The sequence below is a fragment of the Peromyscus maniculatus genome, chromosome 17 (assembly GCF_049852395.1).
Source record: "Peromyscus maniculatus bairdii isolate BWxNUB_F1_BW_parent chromosome 17, HU_Pman_BW_mat_3.1, whole genome shotgun sequence".
NCBI lineage: Eukaryota > Metazoa > Chordata > Mammalia > Rodentia > Cricetidae > Peromyscus > Peromyscus maniculatus.
The window spans coordinates 47,872,724-47,894,627 of NC_134868.1; the positions used below are offsets into that span (position 1 = coordinate 47,872,724).

Below are 21,904 nucleotides of genomic sequence, written 5' to 3' on the forward strand. Positions count from 1 at the left end.
CAAAGAAGGGAATGCCCGTGGACACCAGGAAATCATTATTTGGTTCTTGTACATATTTTTTTTTTTTTTGAGAATTTCTTAAATGAGTTCTGTACTTAGGGCATTTTCACTATTTCTGTTCCCCGACTCCTCTAGTGTACTTCCTATTCCCTCTTGGATTCATAACCTCTTCTTTAATATTATTCTTTTAAACACTCACAAACATACACACGCATGTGCATGCAAACTCTAGGGTCCACTTAGTGTTGCTTGCACACGCATGTGTTTAGGACTCAGAACTTGGAACTGGATGACTTGCTGGTCTCTCTAGAAAATGGATTCTTCCTTCTCTCGGCAGCCATTGATTGCCTGGCGCTTACCATCTAGGGCTGGGCCTTTTACATTTCTTCCTTCACCAACACTGGCATGTTGACTGTTGTTGATATCAGGACTTGGTTAGACCACCATATCGCCAAGATTTTGTGGGCACAGCTTTACCTGTCATGTCTAGAGGACACCATCTCCCATCAGGAGTTCTGGTCCTCTGGCTCTTACACATTTTCTGCCCCCTCTCTCCTGATTTTCCTGGTGGGAGGGTCGTAGATCTATCAGTCGGGGTCGAGCACCCCACGGCCACTTCGTCTGGGCACTTCGACCAGTTATGGATCTCTGTAAGAGTCTCCACCCGCTGTAAAAATATGAAGCTTCTTTGATGAGGGGCTGGAGCTGCACTTTCCTGTGGGTCTCAAGATATGTATCTAGATGCAGAAATTATATCGGTTCAGAAACATTGCAATAGTAGGTTCTTCTACTCTAAAATCTATGACCTACCTCTTCTGCCATGGGTACTTGGCTAGGTTTGTACCAAATTTACCAATCTTGAATTCTCCCCCACCCCAGCGAGTGGGCCTTAAGTCGTCTTATTAGACAGCTGTCAGTTACCCCAAGATAAAAGTGCCATGCTTGCACTTGAGGGTGTCTTGTTCCCCCCTTTGGCAGCTTGCACAGCACCTTCAGAAACTATGAGAGCCCCGCTCAGGGAAAAGGCTCCCGGGGGGCAGTTCTACTTTGGTCCCATAAGGTCTTGTGTTCAAAGTGTGGTGTCTTCAGCAACACGGTCCTGCCTTCAAGTTCTGCGAGGCAACCAAGGGCTTTGATCTCCTTGACAAAAAACTACAAAGGAGGTTTTTGGTAGCTTGTCTGCATCTCTTGGGGAGAGCATTATCACCCATTGTGGCATAACTCCAATTAAAAAAAAATATATATATATGTATATGTATATATATATGTACATACACATACGTAATATATGTATTTTAAGTAAGCTTATAAAATGTTTCCTGTGGCTTAAAAAAAACTTTGTGTTGTTTATCTTTCTCCCTCCCTCGGTTAAGTTTCTTGCCAGCTCCCCACGTTTTTTGTGTTTCTTCCCTTCAAAGCATCTATGCCCTACCATCTATGCCCTACCGTCTCCCTCTCTAGGACTCTTCCTCTCCTTTCTCCACGGTTGCATTCCCGGCTTTTGTAGTTACTTCCGCTTATATACCCACCCCTTTAAAAGACTAATTAAAGGAGAAACCCAGGGTTGCAGGCTTTGGAGTGTGTGTGACAATAAGATCCTGCAGAGACTGTTTTGAAAGGAGTTTTGACCAAGGAGTATTTTAGGGAGTGTTGGGCACGCAGCTGCAAAGAAGAAAAGCCATGTTTACAGCATTTTATTGTGCTCAGTTGTTGGGGCAATATGCTAGACTATCATGGAGGACCCGTGGCTGCCATCAGTAACCTGAACACTTCCGAGTATCTTTTCCTCAGTTAAGTGGAAATTGAAAAGAACGATAAACGATCCAAAGAAAACCAGCCCTCCGTCGCCTGAAGAGTAAACTGTAGACCGCAGCCTTCCTTTCACAGTTCTGAGGATGGTTGGTACAGGCAGCCTACCTGCATCCCCTTCTCCTGCCCTTTCCTCACTGGTTTCCTTGGAGACAGCTATGTGGGTTCGGGGCGCGAGCTGTCATTACTGGCTACAACGCCCTGCCCTCCGGCCAGGCCAGCCCGATGCTCCTCAGCTCAGCTCCAGACCATCCAGGGAGCCATGTTCTTCCTTCTAGTGCTGTTTACGGGTCTTAGTGGGCTGCAGGCCGGCCAGAGTGAGTCCAGAGATCCAAGAGTCTCGGCTTCCGAGGGGCCAGGGTGTCTGAGGGACAGGGAGGGCTTCACTTAGTCCCAGGCTGGCACATTACACTGGCTTTGCTTTCTCTTTGCTTCTCGTTGGTTGCAAAGCATTTCCTGGTGTGGGACAGGTTTTCTATTTTTTTTTTTTTTTGGTTTTTTCGAGACAGGGTTTCTCTGTGTAGCTTTGCGCCTTTCCTGGAGCTCACTTGGTAGCCCAGGCTGGCCTCGAACTCACAGAGATCCGCCTGACTCTGCCTCCCAAGTGCTGGGATTAAAGGCGTGCGCCACCAACGCCCGGCTTTCTATTTTTTTTTTTAAATTATCAATTTTTAAAAATTCATTTTACATACCAAAGATCCCCCTCTTCCCTCCTCCCGCCCCTCCAGCCCCCCTCCCATTCCCAGAGGGAGGTACATTTAGTAGTGGCAGGTCCAACCCCCCCCCCCCCCTTTTCCCATTTCTGTTTCTATGTAAGTGGTAATCAAGGCTCAACGAATCAATGCAAAACAAAAACCAACAAAAAAAACTCTGTTTATAAAAAAAATTCTTTTTTTAGCAACTGTTGCCCTTTTTGAATAAATTCTTTTAAAAAAATTTAGTTAATATTTTTCATACAACATATTTTGATCAAATTCTTTCCTCTTCCCCAGCTCCTCTTTATCTCCCTGCCTACCCAACTTCATAATCTTTCCCCCTCCACCACAAAAAAATCAAAACAAAAGCCCAATAAGATAAAAAGTACCAAATCGAAGCACACACCACGCTGTGGAGTGTGGTTGGTATTACACAGCGCTATGCCATTCGAGAAAACTGATTTTCGCCTTCTTAATAACCATCCTCTCCTTCAGGATGGTGCTCTCCTAATGAGTCTATGCTTCTAAGCTTTCCCTGTCACTGGTCACTGTAGCTCTCTGTATTTCAGGAGTTTAGCTGTGAATTGAGAAGAGGGAGGGCAGTGGGAAGGGAGAGGAGGGGAGAGGGAGAGGGAGGGAAGAGAGGAGAATGGATTAGCAACATTTTAATAGACAGTGGGAAAGGGAAAGGACATGATGTGTCAATCACCCAAGACAACTACTTATGTAGAGAAACAGATGCACAATTAGATTTTAAAAAAAAATGGATCTCAAAATGGTAGCAGTTGTTTTAATTTTTAGGTCCTCAGAAAACCATCCTACAGACAACAATTCCCGAAAAGATTTCATCATCGGATATGGAAGAGGACCCTGAAAATCACGTAATAGCAACACCATCTTTATATGTTACATGTGTGAAGTTGTGCACATCATGACGGGAACTGGGTCGACAGAGGTGGAGCTGGTGGAGCTGGTGGAGCTGGTGGAGCTGGTGGAGCCCAGAAACGCTTCCCTGCAGCAGAGCATTGTGGGATAGGAACTTCCTGGATGGGACCTCACACGTGCCAAAAAGGTGGCAAGCACCTAGAATGTCCCCCTAGCATAGGATTAGGGTGAGGCTGTGATACAGAGGGTGAGATGAAGCACACTGTCTGGAGGGGGGGGGGAGCTGAGAGTATCTTACTAAATCAGAAGATGCCAGGGGATGCCAGGCAAACTTTTGCCCCAGAAGTGTTATGAAGGTCTGTCTCGGGTACTAAGCTTCACCACCTACTTCTCAGTTCAGAATCATGAAGACTCAGAAATCCACATGGGAAGGGAAGCCAAAAGACCCTTGCATAGTTTTGTTAATTTTGCTATTCCTTTAAAACATAAAGTGGAGCAAACATATAAGTTAGCATGTGACTGACATTTAAAAAATATTCTTGTTACAGATTGCATATCTTATTAAAATAGCTGAAAAACCATATTTTGCCCATCTTAAGAAACAGTAAGTAATTATTTGTTATTCCAGATTTCAAGTTTTTGAGTTTTATTGTAGGAGTGATGATTATAATCATTACAGTTCAAATGTATAACTGGCTATTGAATGCTGGCCCTTAGACGATGCCATAAAACAAGATACACAGGGCATTTATAGCACAGGAAGACACAGTCCGAGGCACTAACACTAAGAAACAGAATTTTGTTAAAATATGATGACAAATGCATAAGTAATGTTCTTAGCAAGTCAGTGAAGGCTTTTTGGAATAGAGGTAAGTTGTGACTTGATAAAGGATAGAGATAAAGGGCTTTGGAAAAGTTAGTAGGAGATAAATCCTAGAAGATGTGTAAGGACAGTGTATAAGGACATGTGCATGCACTGTGCATACTCCTGGGTCAGGTGATCAGTGTAAGGGGCTGATGAGGATGGGCCATCAGTGACATCACGAGGAGACAGATTCCATAGACCTCAAGGTAGAATTAGTAGAACAACCGAGAAATAGCGAGAGACCCCAGATAACTCAGCTGTTGCTCAAGAAAATGGGGAGATTGTTGTGTGTTTACGTGATGATTATAAACCAGGGAGATACTTGTAGGAAGACTGAGTACTTATGTCCAAGGCGGTATTTCCCACAGGAGAGGTATATATAAGGCTAAATCTCTGATGATGTTCAACAGATGTATAGGCTTCATAGTAAACAGTAGCCATGTTGTTAATTATTATTATTATTATTATTATTAATGAATACATATACAGAAAGTGTTTATAAGCCTTGGGAAAGTTCAATACTTTGGGGTGACATGGGCAAGTGTGTAGCTAACATGGAAGATGAGGCTGAAGAAGCAGAGGAGGACAAGAGGCAGAAGAGGAAGTATAATAAATGTAGATATTGGATGGAGTGGTCCTTGTTTCAGAGAGTATCTGGTAATCAGTACAGTTATGGCCAGGAATGTGCCTTTCGGATTTGAAAAACTAGTTTTAGACATTTTCCACAGAACCTTAAGGGTGGTTAAAAACCTAGAAGGGAAGCCGGGCGGTGGTGGCGGCGCACGCCTTTAATCCCAGCACTCGGGAGGCAGAGGCAGGCGGATCCCTGTGAGTTCGAGGCCAGCCTGGGCTACCAAGTGAGTTCCAGGAAAGGCGCAAAGCTACACAGAGAAACCCTGTCTCGAAAAACCAAAAAAAAAAAAAAAAAAAAAAAAAAACCTAGAAGGGAAAGATGTGTGTCTAGATGACACTTCTGATAAAAAAAATAATCTGTTGATAATTAAAACGGGACAGAGCAGTGCTGGAGCATGACACCAAGTGAGGATTGTGTAGGCTGGTGGTCCCTTGGAAACAACTTTTCCAATGGCACAAGGGTAAGAAGCTTATGGAACCATGATAGAGAAGTCACAGGAGAGAAATGGTTCTTAGCTCAGTGCACACACAGGATGGAATCTGTGGTACAGGGGTAAGGGCTTTTGTTGAAATAAAAAGTAACCCACAGGAAGAAAAGGAGTAAGCGGGCAAAGCAGATGTGAGCAGGAGCCGCATGGAGGGTATGGATCATGGCTGGTAGGAATGGTATCAAGTTCTTTAATATTTACTGGGGTGGGAGAGTATGGAAGAAATGTCTGACCCCTGTTTTTAAGAACTGTAGACCTAGCACTTAGGAGGTTGAGACAGGAGGATTGCAATGAATTTGGGTTCAGTTGTTGTGTCTACAGAGTTATATCAAGAAGGAAGAGCAGGAAGAGCAGGAGGATGAGGGGAAGAGGGAAAGAAGAGGATGGAGGGGGCAGAGAAGGAGGAGGAGAGAAAGGAGGAGGCGAAGCTAAAGAGGATGGAGGGGGCAGGAAATGGGGAGGAAGGCCGTAGCAACAAGGGCTTGGACTTATCAAGCCGATTGATCGTAAATTTGTAGTGAGACCATGAGAACCGTTTAAAATTGGTGTTAGTCCCACATTCCAATTTAGAGATTCAAATACAAAATCTGATGTCAATGAATGACAAAGATTCCGAAGGCCCTGGACATCAGGGCCTACATCATTTCTCTTTGCGTTATCTACTGTTCCGAGTTGCCCATTAACTGCATGTTAGTGTTTGCTCTATTCGAAAAGCTATTACCAGTGACAGGAAACTATTTAGACAATAGGATATAGCAGGCTGACAGGTACTCAGTTAATTTGCATATAAAGGCTGTTGTCTTTTACATTTGTTCCATTGGAGGATGTTTTTGGGATTTTTGCATAGATCCGTTATAGCTCCAACTGCGGTGCTTTACACTTACGATGAGCATGGTGATCGACACACTCAACCTTTGTCTTTCCTGGTAAGCCTTAAGGTTTCTTCCATATAGATTTGTTGTTTGGGCTTTTCTTTTTAAAAATGAACAATCTCTAATTACTTTAGTTATATTTTATACATCCATTGGATTTGTATAACGTACTCTCATGCTATTTTCTACTTGATGTGAATTTCTTGGGTAATTGACTATCATGCCAAAGTATTAAGGTAGGTACACAATAAATATGAATGGCATGTCTTGGGTGCATATTTAAAAATGAGTTAACTGTCTGCTTTCATTTGTACAATTTTGTTTTCCAGGAAAGTTGCACTTATAGTGGATACATTGCCGGCTTTCCAAATTCTCTTGTGACACTCAACGTTTGCTCCGGACTCAGGTTGTACATTATTTAAAGATCTTATCATAGTTAGGTTTATATTGCTGCGAGAGAGACTATGACAAAGAGCAACTTGGAGAGGAAAGGGTGTGTTTCATCGCATTCTTCTAGGTAACAGTCCATCACTAAGGAAAGTCAGGGTAGGCACTTGGAGGCAGGAACCAAAGCAAAGGCCATGGAGGAATACTGACTTGTTTTCCGTGACTTGATCAGTTTGCTTTTTCATGCAACTCAGGACCACCTGCCCAGCAGTGGAAGCATCCACTGTATACTGGGCCCTTCACATCACCCATTAATCCAGAAAACACCCCACAGACTTGCCTATCGGCAATCTGATGGCAGCATTCCCTCAGTTGAAGTTTCTCTTCCCAGGTAACTCTAGCTCCCGGCACACTGACATCGAAACAGCTGGAGCAGAGACTAAGTTTGCCAGCGTTATATCATGCCATCTTATGAATTAATTCTCCATATTTCTCATTCTATATTCACCTTCATTCTTAAATTCTCTGAGAAATAAACCCAAATTGCTAAGAAAATAGGGCTGTGCATCTGTTCCTGGGGAGGGGCCATGTGTGGATCCTTATGGGCCCTTGTAGTTGAGACTGTGGTCTCTTTGGAGTGTGGGGGGTGCCAATCAATATTTTCATTCTGCCTGAGCCTCCACCAGTGCTGTTTTTGATTTCCCAGAATAAATGAGCATGCTTGAAGATAACAGAGACTTTGGCTTACTGGCCATTTTCAGGCGTGTATTTTCTTCAGTTCATCCACACGAATATTTTAGGACCAAGGTATCTGAGAAGAGTCAGGTGTGTCATAGATAAGGGATCTGTGTTAGTTGGGGTTTCCATTGCTGTGACAATAGCACCATGACCAAAGCGACCTGGGGAGGAAATGGTTTAATATTTCATCTTCTGGTTTACAAGTCCATCATCCAGGGAAGTCAGGACAGGAACTTAGAGGCACTAACTAATGTAGGGACCACATTGGAGGATTGTTCCTCATGGCTTGCTCAGTTCAATATGCTTTCTTTCTTTTCTTCTTTTTCTTTTTGTTTCCTTCTTGTTTTTGTTTTTTTTTTGAGACAGGGTTTCTCTGTGTAGCTTTGTGCCTTTCCTGGAACTCACTTGGTGGCCCAGGCTGGCCTGGAACTCACAGAGATTTACCTTCCTCTGCCTCCTGAGTGCTGGGATTAAAGGGGTGCTCCACCACTGCCCGGCTCAATATGCTTTTTTATATGATCTGGGATCACCTGCCCTGTGACAGCATGGCTCACAATAGGCTGGACCCTCCCACATCAGTCATTAATCAAGAAAACACCCCACAGACGTGTCTACAGGCCAATCTGATAGAGGCGTTTTCTCAGTTAGGATCCCTTCTAAGTCTAAGTTTATATCAAGCTAACAGAAATGACCAGCAGGACCCACGACTAAGAGAAAGAGTGCCTGCAGCTTCTACAACCTAGTACAGAGAGCTAACACATATACACCAGAGAGGAATATTGTTTCAGCGTACACATCCATGCCTGTACCTGATCTCTTACATATCAGTAATAGACAGACATATGTATCCCCTAGCACAGAGGTCTAGTTTTGGTATAGCCTTGAAGAAAATACGGGTAGACAAACAAAGATTACTTTGGTCTTCAGAAAATCCCAGCCAAACTTTGCCATTAGAATATTATAGATTTGGTTGAATCATGACTTCTCTTTGATTGTTCTCACATCCAGGGGAACAATACAATTCCCAAATTCCTCCTATGGAATTGAACCTGTGGAGGCCATGTCAGGGTTTGTGCACGTGATCTATGAGATCACAAACGAAGACCCGGGGATTCCTGTCTTGGAAGAGAATGAGGAGGACAATTGGTATAAAGTTTCAGAGTTTCAGTTTGGAAGCAATGGGAAGGTAAGTGTTCACTCACTCTTTCAACTCATTTAGTATATTCATTTTATGAAATGAAAAGTGCTTTCGAAGTACACCTGAACATGGTTTTATTTTTTTCAATGAAGGTCCTGTGTCATCTTTTAATAGCTAGAGGAGTTACAGTTGCAATTAGACACAAGTTCAGCAAAACCTTAGGTAATTAATCTCAGAAACAAGGAGATTTGAACACAGAACTGAAAGGGCTAGACAGTTTAAATGGGTGTGTTTTTAGACAATTGGCACAGAATGTTTCTTCAATTATTCAGGTCGTTTAGATGATGAAAGTATTAACTCTTTTATGACAGCTCAAAAATAGGTCATTTCAGTGGCTTACATAAGGTAAAATAGACCTGTCCATTAGCCAAGACCCACAAGCTGGCCTGGTAGCATGCCTGGCTCTAGTGAATGCTATCAACCGCAAACTTTGGTAGTATTTTTCTGAAGGACATGGTTCGCTAAATCAGCTTCCTCCCACGTGTTAGCAAAAATATTTTCCTCCATGGATAGTTTGAAATTATCAGAAGCATCAAGGAAAACAAGGCTTTTTGTTAGAAACCTAGAACTTCATTTTAAATATTACAAAATGAAGATGCCTGAGCTCTCAACCAGCTTGAGATGTCTAGCTGAAAGTTCTCACTAACCACAGCACTTCTGTGCTGGGAGGTCCTCTGAATGGCAGTGAAATTTCGTGTTTGAAAACAGCCTTATTACATAGTTTGTAGCAGATATCTTTCATCTTATCTACAAATATAATTTTAATAGGAGATAACATTTAAAACCGATTCTCAGGACTCATGTTATGTGTTTTTCAGAAAACTACATTTACCAAGTTATCACCACAGTACATTGAGATGAATGTTGTCGTGGATAAGAAGCTGGTGTGTCTTAGTCTTCTTACATGTTGTTCGGTTTGACAATCTCCTAGATGTATACGGTGTGTTGTGACCATATCTGCCTCCGTCACCCTGTCTCATCCTCCCTCCCACTTCTGTTGATCCCCCCTCTTCTTCTTACTGTACCCCTGGCCGTGTCTTGCCTGACAGGTCAGTACTGTAGCACTTAGAGCCCCCAGCTGGGTAAGATGGCTGAAGACGTTTGTCTCGCAGGAGCCTACATAGTTCCTTCTGCCACTGTGGGGACTAGCTAGCGCATGGTGAGCTTCCCGTTCCATCCCTGCTTGATTTCTCTGTGTCCTGTATCCAAAGTATATGGTCTTCTCAGCAATAGAGTTTTAGTACCTATTTCTCATGGGCAACCAAGAAAAATGGCAATCATATATCTTCTTTTGGGAGCCTCTGGCATCAGAGGTATCAGCATTTGATATTGGAATGTTTTTGTTTCAAAACCTATTGCTCCTGGGAGCAGTATTACCCACACTAGCAGGTTACCTCTGTTCATGCTCTTCTGGAATTATAATGTTGAGCTGATAAGCTAGTAGCTTTCTGTGTGCTTTTAAAAACATCCTTGGTTTGGGTTGCCTCTCACCCCTCCTCTATTCTTCCTCTACCCATTGGAATCTGTCTGTCTCTAGTATCCCTTCCTTGTGTTTTCATATCACACGCGTTGTAGCGTCACCCTCCCCCCTCCCTCCCAGGCCTCTTCTGCAGTTGCCTCATGCATGGCTCTTCTGCAGACCTCATTTCCAGTCTTCTACAGACACGCATTCCAGCAACCTGAGTATTTCTACCATTTATTTCTTATGGCTCTACAGCTACCAGCCATTGTGGTGTTATGCCTGGCTTCCTCAGCTACTGTGAATGTGGGCTGGTGTGCGCATCTGTTGACTCTGGTCCCTCTGTGGAAACAGTGTGGCTGGAGTCATCATGGCGCCATCTTGCTCCTGGTCTACCATGTATGAAATGATACTAAAATTCATGTTACTGGATATTTAAAAATAATTATTTCCTTATTATTATCAATTTTATGAATTTCAATTAGAATGTAGCCTTATTGCTTATTCAGAGTACAGCACATTTGTATGTTTAAAAACATGTACTTGTGTATTTAGATCCATTCATTTTTTCAAAATTGCTTTCTTGTTTTCCAGTTTGATTACATGGGCTCTGATGATAAAATTGTGACACAGAAAGTTATCCAGGTTATCGGCCTTGTTAACACCGTGAGTTTTCAAAAGCAAGCTTGTTTACATAATCTGTAAAAATACAGATATGAATCAATGCCAGTTAAATTTTGCTGAGCTCTTTGAGACACTATGTAACCAAAAACACCAGGTTAAATAAGTGTTTCAAGGGACGCGCTAAGTCATACAAAATTCCTTTATCTTTTTATCTTTTCTTTCCAGATGTTCTCCAAGTTCAAACTGACTGTTATAATAAATTCCATTGAAATCTGGTCAAAGGAAAACATAATTTCTCTCCCAAAGAGGCCTGCAGATTTACTTATTACATTTTTAAATTGGAAACAGAACCATAAACTACATATTTCATACTTATTTGTGTAAGTGTATATTCTGTGTCTACTAACATTGAAGGAGCAGTTCAAATGACATATTAATTATGAGAAACACAGATTTGTTTTACATGTATTCTTTTCTAATTTCTTGGATAGCATGACTATAACAAAATGGAAGCTATGAAGTCTTTCTCCCTTAGGACCAATGTGAGGCAAAATGTACAGCTTTAATTAAACACCACAGAAGTACCAAAGATGTGATGTGTAATAGAGTACTGGTAGCTGCAGCTGCTGTTTTGGGCACAGTGGCTCCATTTTCCTATCATAACAGAACAAAATCCTCAATAATAATGGAAAATTAGAGAGTATGTCTGTTCTAAATCTCTGTAGTCCTGTTTCTTGTCTAATTAATTAATCACCTAGTTAGTATTTTTATCTTTAAATAAAGATCTATTTTACTGTTAGTGATAAATGAATGACATTGAAGTTTTAGGGATTTCTATCTAAATAGATACTCCAAGTTTTATATGTATGCACACAGAGTATATGGAATCAGACTGAAAACTACCATTACTAGAGCAATGACATTCTGAAAAGATGGTTAGGTCTTATGCTTATCTATTCCTAGATAGTTATGAAATTCCCAATTGACACATTGAAATACTCTTAATATTGAAGCTTTGGGGAATAAATTTAAATTGTGCAACCCTGAGCAGCGTAGAGCTTAGAGTACAGTAAGTGTTTGATAGTGTTAGATCCTATGAGAACTCCTGACATGAATGATGCTGCTTTCCAATATACTCGTGTTCATTTCACAGCTTCGAGGAGCAGCCGGCTTCCATCGGAGCCCTCTCTCCAGGGGAGGTGTGCAGAGAGGACTATGATGCTGCTGTTGCCCTGGTATGCAATTGCTACCCAATCCCCCCCCACTCTTTTTTTCTCCATGTTTCAAAAATTCCTAAATATTTTATCAGAGGAGAAAATCTTGTATTTATTTGTTTGTTTATTCTCTCATACACTACATCCCGACTGGAGCTTCCCCTCCCTCCACTCCTTCCACTCCCCCGTCCCATCTGCCCCAGATCCACACCCCCCCCCCATCACATCCCCCAACCCTGTTTCCCTCCAGAAAAGAGCAAGCTTCCCAGGGACATCAACCCAACATGTTATAACAAGTTAGAATAAGACCAGGCACAAACCCTCGCATTAAGGCTAGGTGAGGGAACCCGGTAGGAGAAAAGGGGTCCCAAGAGCAGGCAAAAGAGTCAAAGATGCCCTGACTCCCACTGTTAGGGGTCCCCCCAAAACACCATAACCATAACATATAAGCAAAGGACCTAGCGCAGACCCACGCATGCTCAGTGATTGCTGCTTCATTCACTGAGAGCCTCCATGAGCCCTGCTTAGTTGATTCTGCGGTGGTGCTCTCCTGGTATCTTCCATCCCTCTGGCTCCCACAATTCCTCCTCCCCTGCTTCTTCAGTGTTCCTCCAGCTCTGAGGGGAGGGACTGGATGGAGACCTCCAACCTGGGCTCTCTCTAAAGCCACTGTTCACTGCATCAGCCTGAACTGTGTACCGCTGCTTTAAAGGTGCACGGTCGTTTGCCTTTGCGAATTCCATTTGTTAATTTTCAAGTGCTTATTGGTCATATTTGTTTGTCTTACAATTCTTTGCTAGATTTATTTTTTTATTCAAATTATAGACCCGTCATAGAAGTAGAAAGTACCCCATCTCCTCCTTTATTTTTGACATAGTTACTATTTTTCATTAGGTGTTTTTTTGAAAACATCAATGAAGCCATTTAAAGAAGTTTCCTTGTTGGAAAATTTTAAAGAAATTAATCCAGTTTACTGTTATGGGTGATTTGATGCCTCATGTTGTGTGGGCGATGGTACATTGTTTTTCAAAGGATGTGTCAATTTCACATGCACAATCAAATTGCTCATGATATTATTTCCCCTTGCCTTCTTCCACCTTGGCCTTACTTCAGGGTTGTTTCATTAGGGTTTATTAGCTCTTTTCCTTTTTAAAGTGACTAAGATATGATTGACTTGTTTCAATAATGTTTGATTTTACTGGTACTTATTTTTTTTTATCACTTTGCTCTAATTTTATGTTTCCCGGTCCCAGTCTCTAAACCTTGATGGTGGATTTGTCTGAAGGCATTTAAAGCTATGAACATTTTACGTCAACTTAGATATATCTTAGATATCGTGATGCTTCATAATTAAGTCCACAGCATTTTCCAATTTTCCTGAAACAGCTTCCATCTTATGTGAACAATCCCTGTTGGTCTGAACATACTTATACCGGATTGGTGACTCCCTTTCTGGAACATTCTGGATTCAACACAGGACTTGTTCTCTAGAGTCTTTTTCAGGGTTTTTATATCTAGACAACACTAGAAAACCCTGATCCAGACTTCCTGGTTTCTGTCAGTTTTCATTTTTTTTTTTTACTTATGTGTATCTCCCTTGGGTACTTTTTTTTTCTTTTTTTGAGAGTAATTTTGTCCTTAGCCAAAGGATGGAAACTGCTTTCCTTCTCTGTGAGTTTCTCAATGAAGGAATCTATTCTCTCTTCCTCAGACGTGGAAGAATGTGGCACCTGTCTATTTCTTTTCTCTCGCTTCTATCTTTTTTTTCTCTCTCATGCTTACTGTCGGCTAAGCTATCAGGCCTTTTCTTTTTGTGGCTTGACTTAATGTCTTCATTTTGATTGGCAGGCATCTACCGATGTTCAAGAGCTTAGAATGTCCACCCTTTTGGACCTATGTTATGTTTTAGTCATTTTCTTTTGGGTTCTATATATATATTGTCAGTACTTTTGGCCTAGGTATGACATGACATTGTAGTTTTGACTTCTATTTACCCATTCAATGGTCGTGCCAAGGGCCTCACACTCTTGGTCATTTTATGCCTTAAAGAAGTGTCAGTTTGGGTCTCGGCACATGTCTACATTTTTGTCGCATATTAGTTAATTTTCCCATTGAGTTATGGGAGTTCCTTGCAAGTTTGGAGATTAACAACACATACTTTCTAAACTTCCTTCCTTTCCACAGGCTGCCTTTTGGTTTGCTGATTGATTCATTGGCTGTAAAAAAAAAATTACCTTATTTAAGGGCTTTAGTTTGACATTTGCTTTTCACTCAGGTACCTGGCTTTTGGCATCTGAGCCAAGAAAACCTTGGAAAGGCCAAGGTCCAGAAACCTTCACACTGCTGACTCCAAGGAGCTAATATTAGGTCTGTCATCCATTCTAAGTCGGCTTTTGTGAATGATGAGTATCTCCAGTATCCACAACAGCCTTCAATGAGGACTCTGCTCTTTTCTCACTGTGATATCTTGCCATTATTGTAAAAAAAAAAAAAAAAAAAAGAAGAAGAAGAAAGAAATCAGCAACTTATATGCATGGTTTCACGTGAGGGCCCTCTGCTAAGTTCTGTTGGTCTGTCTGTCTGGTTTTGTATAAGTACCATTTGTTTTGTTTGATTTAACTCTGAGTTATAATTAAATGAAGAAATGATGATAGCAGTCTTGATCTTCATGCTTTAGATGGATGTGGCCTGTGGTCTTGTAATAGTGTACAGATTTTAGGATTCTCTTTTGCTTATGTGAAGAATTTAATTGGGATTTTAAAAAACTGCATATAACTTTAGATGAAGTGGATATTTTAACCGCTTTCGCTCTTCTAATAGCTGAGATTGGGATAGCTTTCAGATTATTTATGTCACTTTTAATTTCTTTAGTCTATATCTTAGGGTGTAGTAAGCCCCTGTCAAAGCATTCTGTGTTGGTTGAGTGTCATGAGTAGCCTTATTTTCTTGTTTTATCTGCTGTCTTATTATTGTAAATGCTACTAAATCGTGTTAGTTTTGACTGCTTCAAGCTCACTTGTGTTTGTACGTCCTGACATCCTTTCAGCAGAATCCGTAGGCTTCCTAAGCATGAGGGAATGCCTTTTGCAGATACAGAGACTTCCTCTTCCTTTCTTCTTGCGTGGCCGCTCTTTCCCTTTCTTGACAGATAGCTCTTGCTAGATTTTCAGTGCTGTACGTTGAAGGAAGTGGTGGGAGAAGGAATCCCTTCCTTGTTTCAAATCCTAGAGGGCAAGCTCTGTTTACGATATTAAGAGCACAAATACGGACATTTTTGCTGAGTGCTATCCAACTCGCCCACCCTTCATTCTGTCCTCACAGGTACAAACTGGACACCACAGCTAGCAGATACATAAGAATTTATGATTAAATTTCAAACATTTAAACAAATGTGATGTCTTAAACAATGTCACAATGCTCACTTTAAAAGCATATGTGAAACTGGTCTAGTTAGTTTTTTTTTTTTTTGAAATTAGCTTGTGGGCAAGAAACACCCCATGAAGCTACTGTTGCTTTCAAAATCCCAGCTCAGGGACCTGGCAGCTGTCCCAGTGCAGGAAACAGGTTTCTAACCTCAGGCACAGAGGCCTCTCCAAAGGTCTCCCTCCCTCCCCACATAAGCTACTATTTTCTTAAAACAGTCAAGACAGAGAATCCAAGAAGGCGCAAGCTATTCACGAACGATTCCCTATAGCAGGTCAACAACAGAATGACATCATAGAGGGCATTAGTACCAGGAAATCTCAGTTACTGGGACCCATTGAGGGATGCAGATTTGATTATTAAATAGATTAAAGACATTGTGTTAAAAGTAAAGCAAAGAAGCCTGAAAAAGGAGATGGTTTTCATGTGTCAACTTTTCTAAAGTAGCTTGTGTTGCTGTCGTTTAATAATATTTGGAAGTAAAACTTGGTTGATCCATCCATGTTCAATGAACCCATCATCAAGACATCTATGTAACTACTACAGTTGCATCCATGGAGGTGTCTCTAATGTGTTAATAAATACCATTTTCATCAAAACGTTTATATAACTACTGCAGTCGTGTCCACAGAGGTGTCTTGAGTGTGTCAAGAACTAGTTTTCAGTGAAGCCAGTGATGCTTTGTTAACTCCTTTCCCCTTTGTTCACGTTTAGTACCCGAGAGGTTTGTCACTGGAGTCATACAGTGTCATTGTCACACAGCTGCTGAGCCTTGGTATGGGCTTAACTTACGACAACACAGACACCTGCCATTGTATGGGAGATGTTTGCCTGATGACGCCCAAAGCAATGTAAGAGCACCTTCTTTCTCAAACACACACATTCTCTCTTGCTTTTGGCTGGCTTTCTGATTCTGTTAACTGAATGCAAGAGCTTTGATGCTGTTGTCCTTAGTGAACATGTGGATTTGAAGGCCCATTCACTGTGTGCATGTGTCTTGATAGCTCCCACCTGCACTTACCTTTTGTCTTTTCTCTCAGTGTTTATTTTACTCTTTTTGGTATGTAGTGCTGGTGTATCATTATGACATACATTATGAAATTTTGACTCATGAGTATATTATACATTGATTAACTGTGAATAATGAGCATATCCATAATTTTACATTTTGGTTTTTTTTATTGTGATGACATTAAAAACTGCTCTAATTGTTTTGAGATATATAATATATTAATGCTAACTCTAATCACCCTGTTGTACCTGGAAGGCAGAACTTATTTCTTCCATCAAGGCTGACCTCTCTTCCTATTTTCTTCTCCCTGCTCACCCTGGCATCTGGTAGCCACTATTCTACTTCCAACTTATATGGGCTCAAGATTTTAAATCCTACTTTGGAGTCAGATGATGTGACATTTTTCTTCCTGTCCCTGAATTCTTTCACTTAGCTGAATGTCCTCTAAGTCCACCCATATTGTTGCAAATGAGAGGGTTATATACTTTTTGTGGCTGAATAGTTGCAAAAGCATGCTTTTTCTTTATCTCCTCATTTTGTGATGAACATTTGGGTTGATCCCATATCACGATATTTGTGAAGAGTGCTGCAGCAACCATGAGAACCCAGGTGTCCCTTTGACATCTGATCCATCTCCTTTGTTTATATACACAGTGGGCTTTCTGAATCTCTCAGTAGGTGCCCCCTTCTCCACTCTTGAGACAGTGTCGGGCAGTTACATACAATAACTACACTAATCTCTCTTCTGTCACAGTATGGAAGCAGCATTATAATTGCTTTCTCTGGCTGGTGGTACCCACTGTTTCCCATTTGATCATGGGGATAAGGGAGCCTACCTGAGCTATCTTTTCCTACCAGTGTCTGTAGTTCTAAAGTCATGATTCCCAAGTCACTGTTTTTGAGGGCAGGTAGATAGGAAATGTCCAGTCCCTATGTGGTCCTTTTGGTCCTGGGAGTTGGTTTTTGTTAATTCATATCTCAGCTTTGCAGACTTCTTCTCACTCTATTTTATGATTATTAACTTATACTTGGTGTGAAGAAGCAGGGATGGTAAATGTATGCCACATTGCCTTGATAAGCTATATATGACTGATTTCTATTTGAAAATGTTTAATTGTTCAAGTTAATATGCTTATTCTGATGTTTATAGAAAGAGTATAGAATAGAATTAAATAACTTTAAAATATACTGAAGATTAAGGGTGAAATTTTGAAGTTCAAATTATTTGGCACTAGGAAGAGAATTATGAATAGCAGTTCCTGTGCTTAAAGACTCCAAACTTATAAGGGAACACATGTGCAAATGCACACACACACACACACACACACACACACATACATACACACACACACAGGAGAGAGAGAGAGAGAGAGAGAGAGAGAGAGAGAGAGAGAGAGAGAGAGAGAGAGAGACTTTAGCAGCTATGATGTTGCTATCTAGGTAGTGGAAGTCAGGAACCCTGGATCAGCACCTTGCATGTACTGAGGGGTTACCTGCATCAGATTCTACACAAGCACAGTATGTGTGACAAAAGTATTTTTTTAAATTGTGTCATTAGTTTTTACTTTTCTTGGTAGAAATAAAAAAGTCTGAGAAAACATCTTAGCAAATCCAATCTCTGCATTTAGAAGTGTGCTTAATGTTTTCTGTGAAGGATGGAGCTCTCGAAATCTTTGTCAAAACACCACGTTATGGGAACTGGAACACGTAGCAGCAATGTTGACCACGTGTACATTGTTATGTTCTAGATACTCTAGGGGTATGAAGGATTTCAGTACTTGTAGCTTGGATCAATTTAAATCTTTGTCAATGAGCAAAAACCTTGGATGTCTCCGGGACTGGCCTATGGAGAGAAGAACTCGCCGCAGGCCGAGACGAATATGTGGCAATGGGATAATAGAAGGTCAAGAGCAATGTGACTGTGGCACGTTGCAGGTGGGTAGTCCTTTTTGTCCTCCCACTCTTCTCAGTTTGGTAGGAAGGAAAGCAGAAAAGACTTTATCTTTTAGTCAAATCGATTTGAAGTAGACTTTTTTCCTTTTGTGAAGCTAAAATCTTCAATTTCCCCATTTTCCTTTTGGGAGTTAGCATACGGGTTCTTTGAATGGTAACAGCCTATAACTAATGCCTCTGACATTATCTATTGTCTGTGCCAGCAGAAAAACAGATTACTAAACTGTCTTAATCTGTCAACATAACCTGCTCTTTGCAACGAATGCTAACAAGACACTAAAAGGCAAGACACAGACTAAGATAAGGTGGTAGGATGTGTTCCTGCCTAACACACTGAGAACACTGTTCTTAATTCAAATATTGCAAAGCAAAAACCTACCTGTCACTTACAGAAGACACAAAGTCTGAGAACAAGATCAAAATAAGCCACAGAGGAAAAAGAACAGAGGGACCTCAGCGGGCTTGTCATCTGTTAGAGAAAAGGCTGACTGGGAAAGGTATCATGGGATAGTGTCTCTGTCCGGTCTAGAAGACACTAACTGCACCCTGGTCCTCTTGTTCTTACAAACTTTCTGCCACCTCTTTCACGGTGCTCCCTGGGCCCTAGGCGCAGGAGTCACTCTGCAGACATACAAACCAGGGTTGAGCACCCACATTCACTCATTCTTTATGTGTTGACCAGTTGTCTGTAAGAGTCTATCTATTCCCTCATAAGTTATCCAGTCCATAGTGGCTGCGCCTAAATGCATTACATATGAGCAACACAAAATCGACTCAAAATGGGCTGTATCTCTATCTATCTATCTATCTATCTATCTATCTATCTATCTATCTATCTATCTATCTATCTATCTATAGTTGTGATAACAATTATAGAAGTCAAGAATTTGGGAGCCAGTTGGAAAGAACACAAGAGGAGTTGAGGAGAAAGGGGAAATGGTGTAAATACAGAACTCATGTAGGAAATAGCGCTCCCCCAATTAAACACACACATATACATACATATGCATGCACACACAAGCACACAATCATATCAACAACTTTTCAGCTGAGACAACCAGAGACGACAGAGCAGCAGCAGAAATTCTGGAAAGCCCAGATACTCAATCTGATTACAGGGCTAAGGAACTACTTATCTATGATGCCACCTATGAGGTGAGCAGGGGTCTCTCAGTGGCTCCCATCACTGCTGAAGATACCTGCCATCTTGGTCAACAAATAACCCTGTACCTCACAGTCTGCAGATTCACACTGTGTTCTGTTCATTCTTATCCAAGCTGCTGCCCCACCGGGCTACCTTCAAATCAGCTTCATCCCTGGGACCCTACCATCACTGAGCTACATTCATAGGTGTCCAACATTTACCCACCAAGCGCTATGGCTTCTTGCTTCTGGGGACAGGCTATCTAGGAAATACTCTGCTTTGCCTTGTTACTGACTCCTCAGAACCTAGATAGCAGAGAAGCAGCTGTGACCTCTAGTACCTGCACTGATGTGATATCCTTTCTACGGGGATAGCAAGATTTTGTCGAGTAAGTCTCCTTGCAGTTATGGGGTGAACAGGCCCTGTGCCCAGCTCCCCTGTATGTGCACTAGTTTTTTTTTTTTTTTTCCAAAATCTGACCCACTGAAATGCCTCACCTCCCTGGCAAGCAGAGTCCCCGACTCTCCCGTAGCCCAGTCTATAGCGACCCTTTCTCATTCCTGAGTACTTCTGCACCGTCTGGCTCTGTGGAGCCCAGGTCCTGCTGTGCGCCAACACATCAAGGCCTCCATTACTACACAGTGCTGGGTTCTGCCCGTGTTCTTCCTCCTGGGGCCTATGGCTCTGAAATGTCTCTTCCCTTCCACGAGATTCAGAAGGGCTGGAATGTCCCTGCCCTCAGAGCCAGAGAGGCTAAGTGGAGTTCTGGAGTTTTGTTTTAGGGGAGGTGGGAGATCTGTATCGCGTATGCCCCGCAGACAAGTCTAGCTGACGGCTTCCGCCAGAGACTGGATCAAAGAGAACAAGGAACCTTTGAACTCGAGGGCAGTTCTTTTGAAATAATCCAGCCAGGCAGTACGGGGAAGGAAAAGAAGAAATGAAAAAGAATAAAGAAAGACTACAGGGCTTGTGCAGCACTTTTAAATGCAGAAATTCCCATTATGGAACTTTCCAAAAGAGGAAGAAAAAAGCTTTATAAAAACATATTTAAAAAAAACCAATTACCTAAAACTTCCAAAATTTGGAAAGAAGATTCACGAACTCTCTTACACGTTCTCAAATGGTTTGGGCCAGTGATTCTCAACCTTTCTAATTCTGTTAACCTTTAATACAGTTCCTCATGCTATGGTGACCCCCAATCATAAAGTTATTTTTGTTGCAACTTTATAACTATAATTTTGCTACTGTTGTGACTTGTAATGTAAAAAATAATGTAAAATATGTGACCCCCCCCAGAAGGGGTCATGACCCACATGTTGAGAACTGCTAACCAGTGGCCATCAGATGATTTTAACCTAATGAGGTCTCCACCCAAACTGTCAAAAGTGGAAAGTAATTTTAAAGCAAATGGCATACAAAGGGATCGTTATGAGGCTTTGAGTGAATTTTTTAAGTAACCTTTCAGAACAAGAGAGCCGGATTGTCTGTCCAATGTACTGAGAGTAATCAGGAAGAGGATGCTTGAGTTCAGGAAGTCTGTCTTTCAGAAATAAGGAGATAAACTCCGAGACAAGTAGAAGCTGAGGAAGTTTACCCCTGTAATGCTTCTAAGAAAATCTTGGTAGAATTTTTTAGCCATAAATAATAACCAGCCATATTTTGCTAACAGGATATTCACGTTAGAGTTAAGAACACATACACACTTCAAGGGAAGGGACAAAGGGTACTCCATACCAACACGCAAGAAGAGTGGTAATGGCCCATACCTCTCAAAGAAGACCAAGTCCAAAGCTTGGTCATGAGAAACTCAAGTGTCAAATCACTGAGAGTATTTAATGGTTGTAAGCATGTATTAATTTATTTAACAGTGGAGCAACTACATACACAGAACACATAGATATGAAGGTAGAAATATATAATTATGTAGTAGTAGACTCCAGTTTCCTACTTTTTTTTTCTTTTTTCTTTTTTGGTTTTTCGAGACAGGGTTTCTCTGTGTAGTTTTGTGCCTTTCCTGGAACTCTCTTGGTAGCCCAGGCTGGCCTCGAACTTACAGAGATGTGCCTGCCTCTGCCTCCCAAGTGCTGGGATTAAAGGCATGCGTCACCACCGCCCGGCCAGTTTCCTACTTTGAATGGTCAGAAAACTATTAAGAGAGTAAGTGATGAAGTAGTTCACACATCACTTTAGACCAAGTACACCACACACACACACACACACACACACACACACACCCTTCCTATCTAGTAGCAGTAGACTATACATTCTTGTGTATATGGACCAACTATAATACTAAACTATAACAATAATGTCCCAATGTAAATACTGGAACAACTCCAGACATATGGGAAGTAAGCAGATGCCCCAGAGTGACTCACGGGTCAATGGATGCACAAAAGAATGAGAGCAGAAAAGGAAACTTCTCAGAACCTCTAAGTTGTGGCAAAGGCAGTTCTGAGAGGGAGCTTTATGGCAAACAATGTCTACCTTACGGAGGAGAAAAAT

General features: G+C 41.5%; 1 protein-coding gene across 5 annotated transcripts in view; it reads left to right on the top strand.

The window, feature by feature from the left end:
* Positions 1-1,958: 1,958 nt before the first annotated feature.
* Positions 1,959-21,904, top strand: part of LOC102903427 (disintegrin and metalloproteinase domain-containing protein 5-like) — a 68,514-nt gene continuing 48,568 nt past the window's right edge. For 3 of the 5 annotated variants that reach the window (XM_016001534.3, XM_076553612.1, XM_076553611.1), the window contains exons 1-12: positions 1,963-2,126; positions 3,306-3,385; positions 3,938-3,993; positions 6,223-6,301; positions 6,577-6,653; positions 8,381-8,558; positions 9,389-9,454; positions 10,624-10,695; positions 10,879-11,033; positions 11,807-11,888; positions 16,005-16,141; positions 18,051-18,237. In XM_016001534.3, the coding sequence (XP_015857020.1) occupies positions 2,072-2,126; positions 3,306-3,385; positions 3,938-3,993; positions 6,223-6,301; positions 6,577-6,653; positions 8,381-8,558; positions 9,389-9,454; positions 10,624-10,695; positions 10,879-11,033; positions 11,807-11,888; positions 16,005-16,141; positions 18,051-18,237 (1,224 nt within the window). In that variant the 5' untranslated portion in view covers positions 1,963-2,071. Of the gene's footprint in view, positions 2,127-3,289; positions 3,386-3,937; positions 3,994-6,222; positions 6,302-6,576; positions 6,654-8,380; positions 8,559-9,388; positions 9,455-10,623; positions 10,696-10,878; positions 11,034-11,806; positions 11,889-16,004; positions 16,142-18,050; positions 18,238-21,904 lie in introns of all 5 variants that reach the window. The other 2 variants (XM_076553613.1, XM_076553614.1) reach the window with 1 other exon arrangement.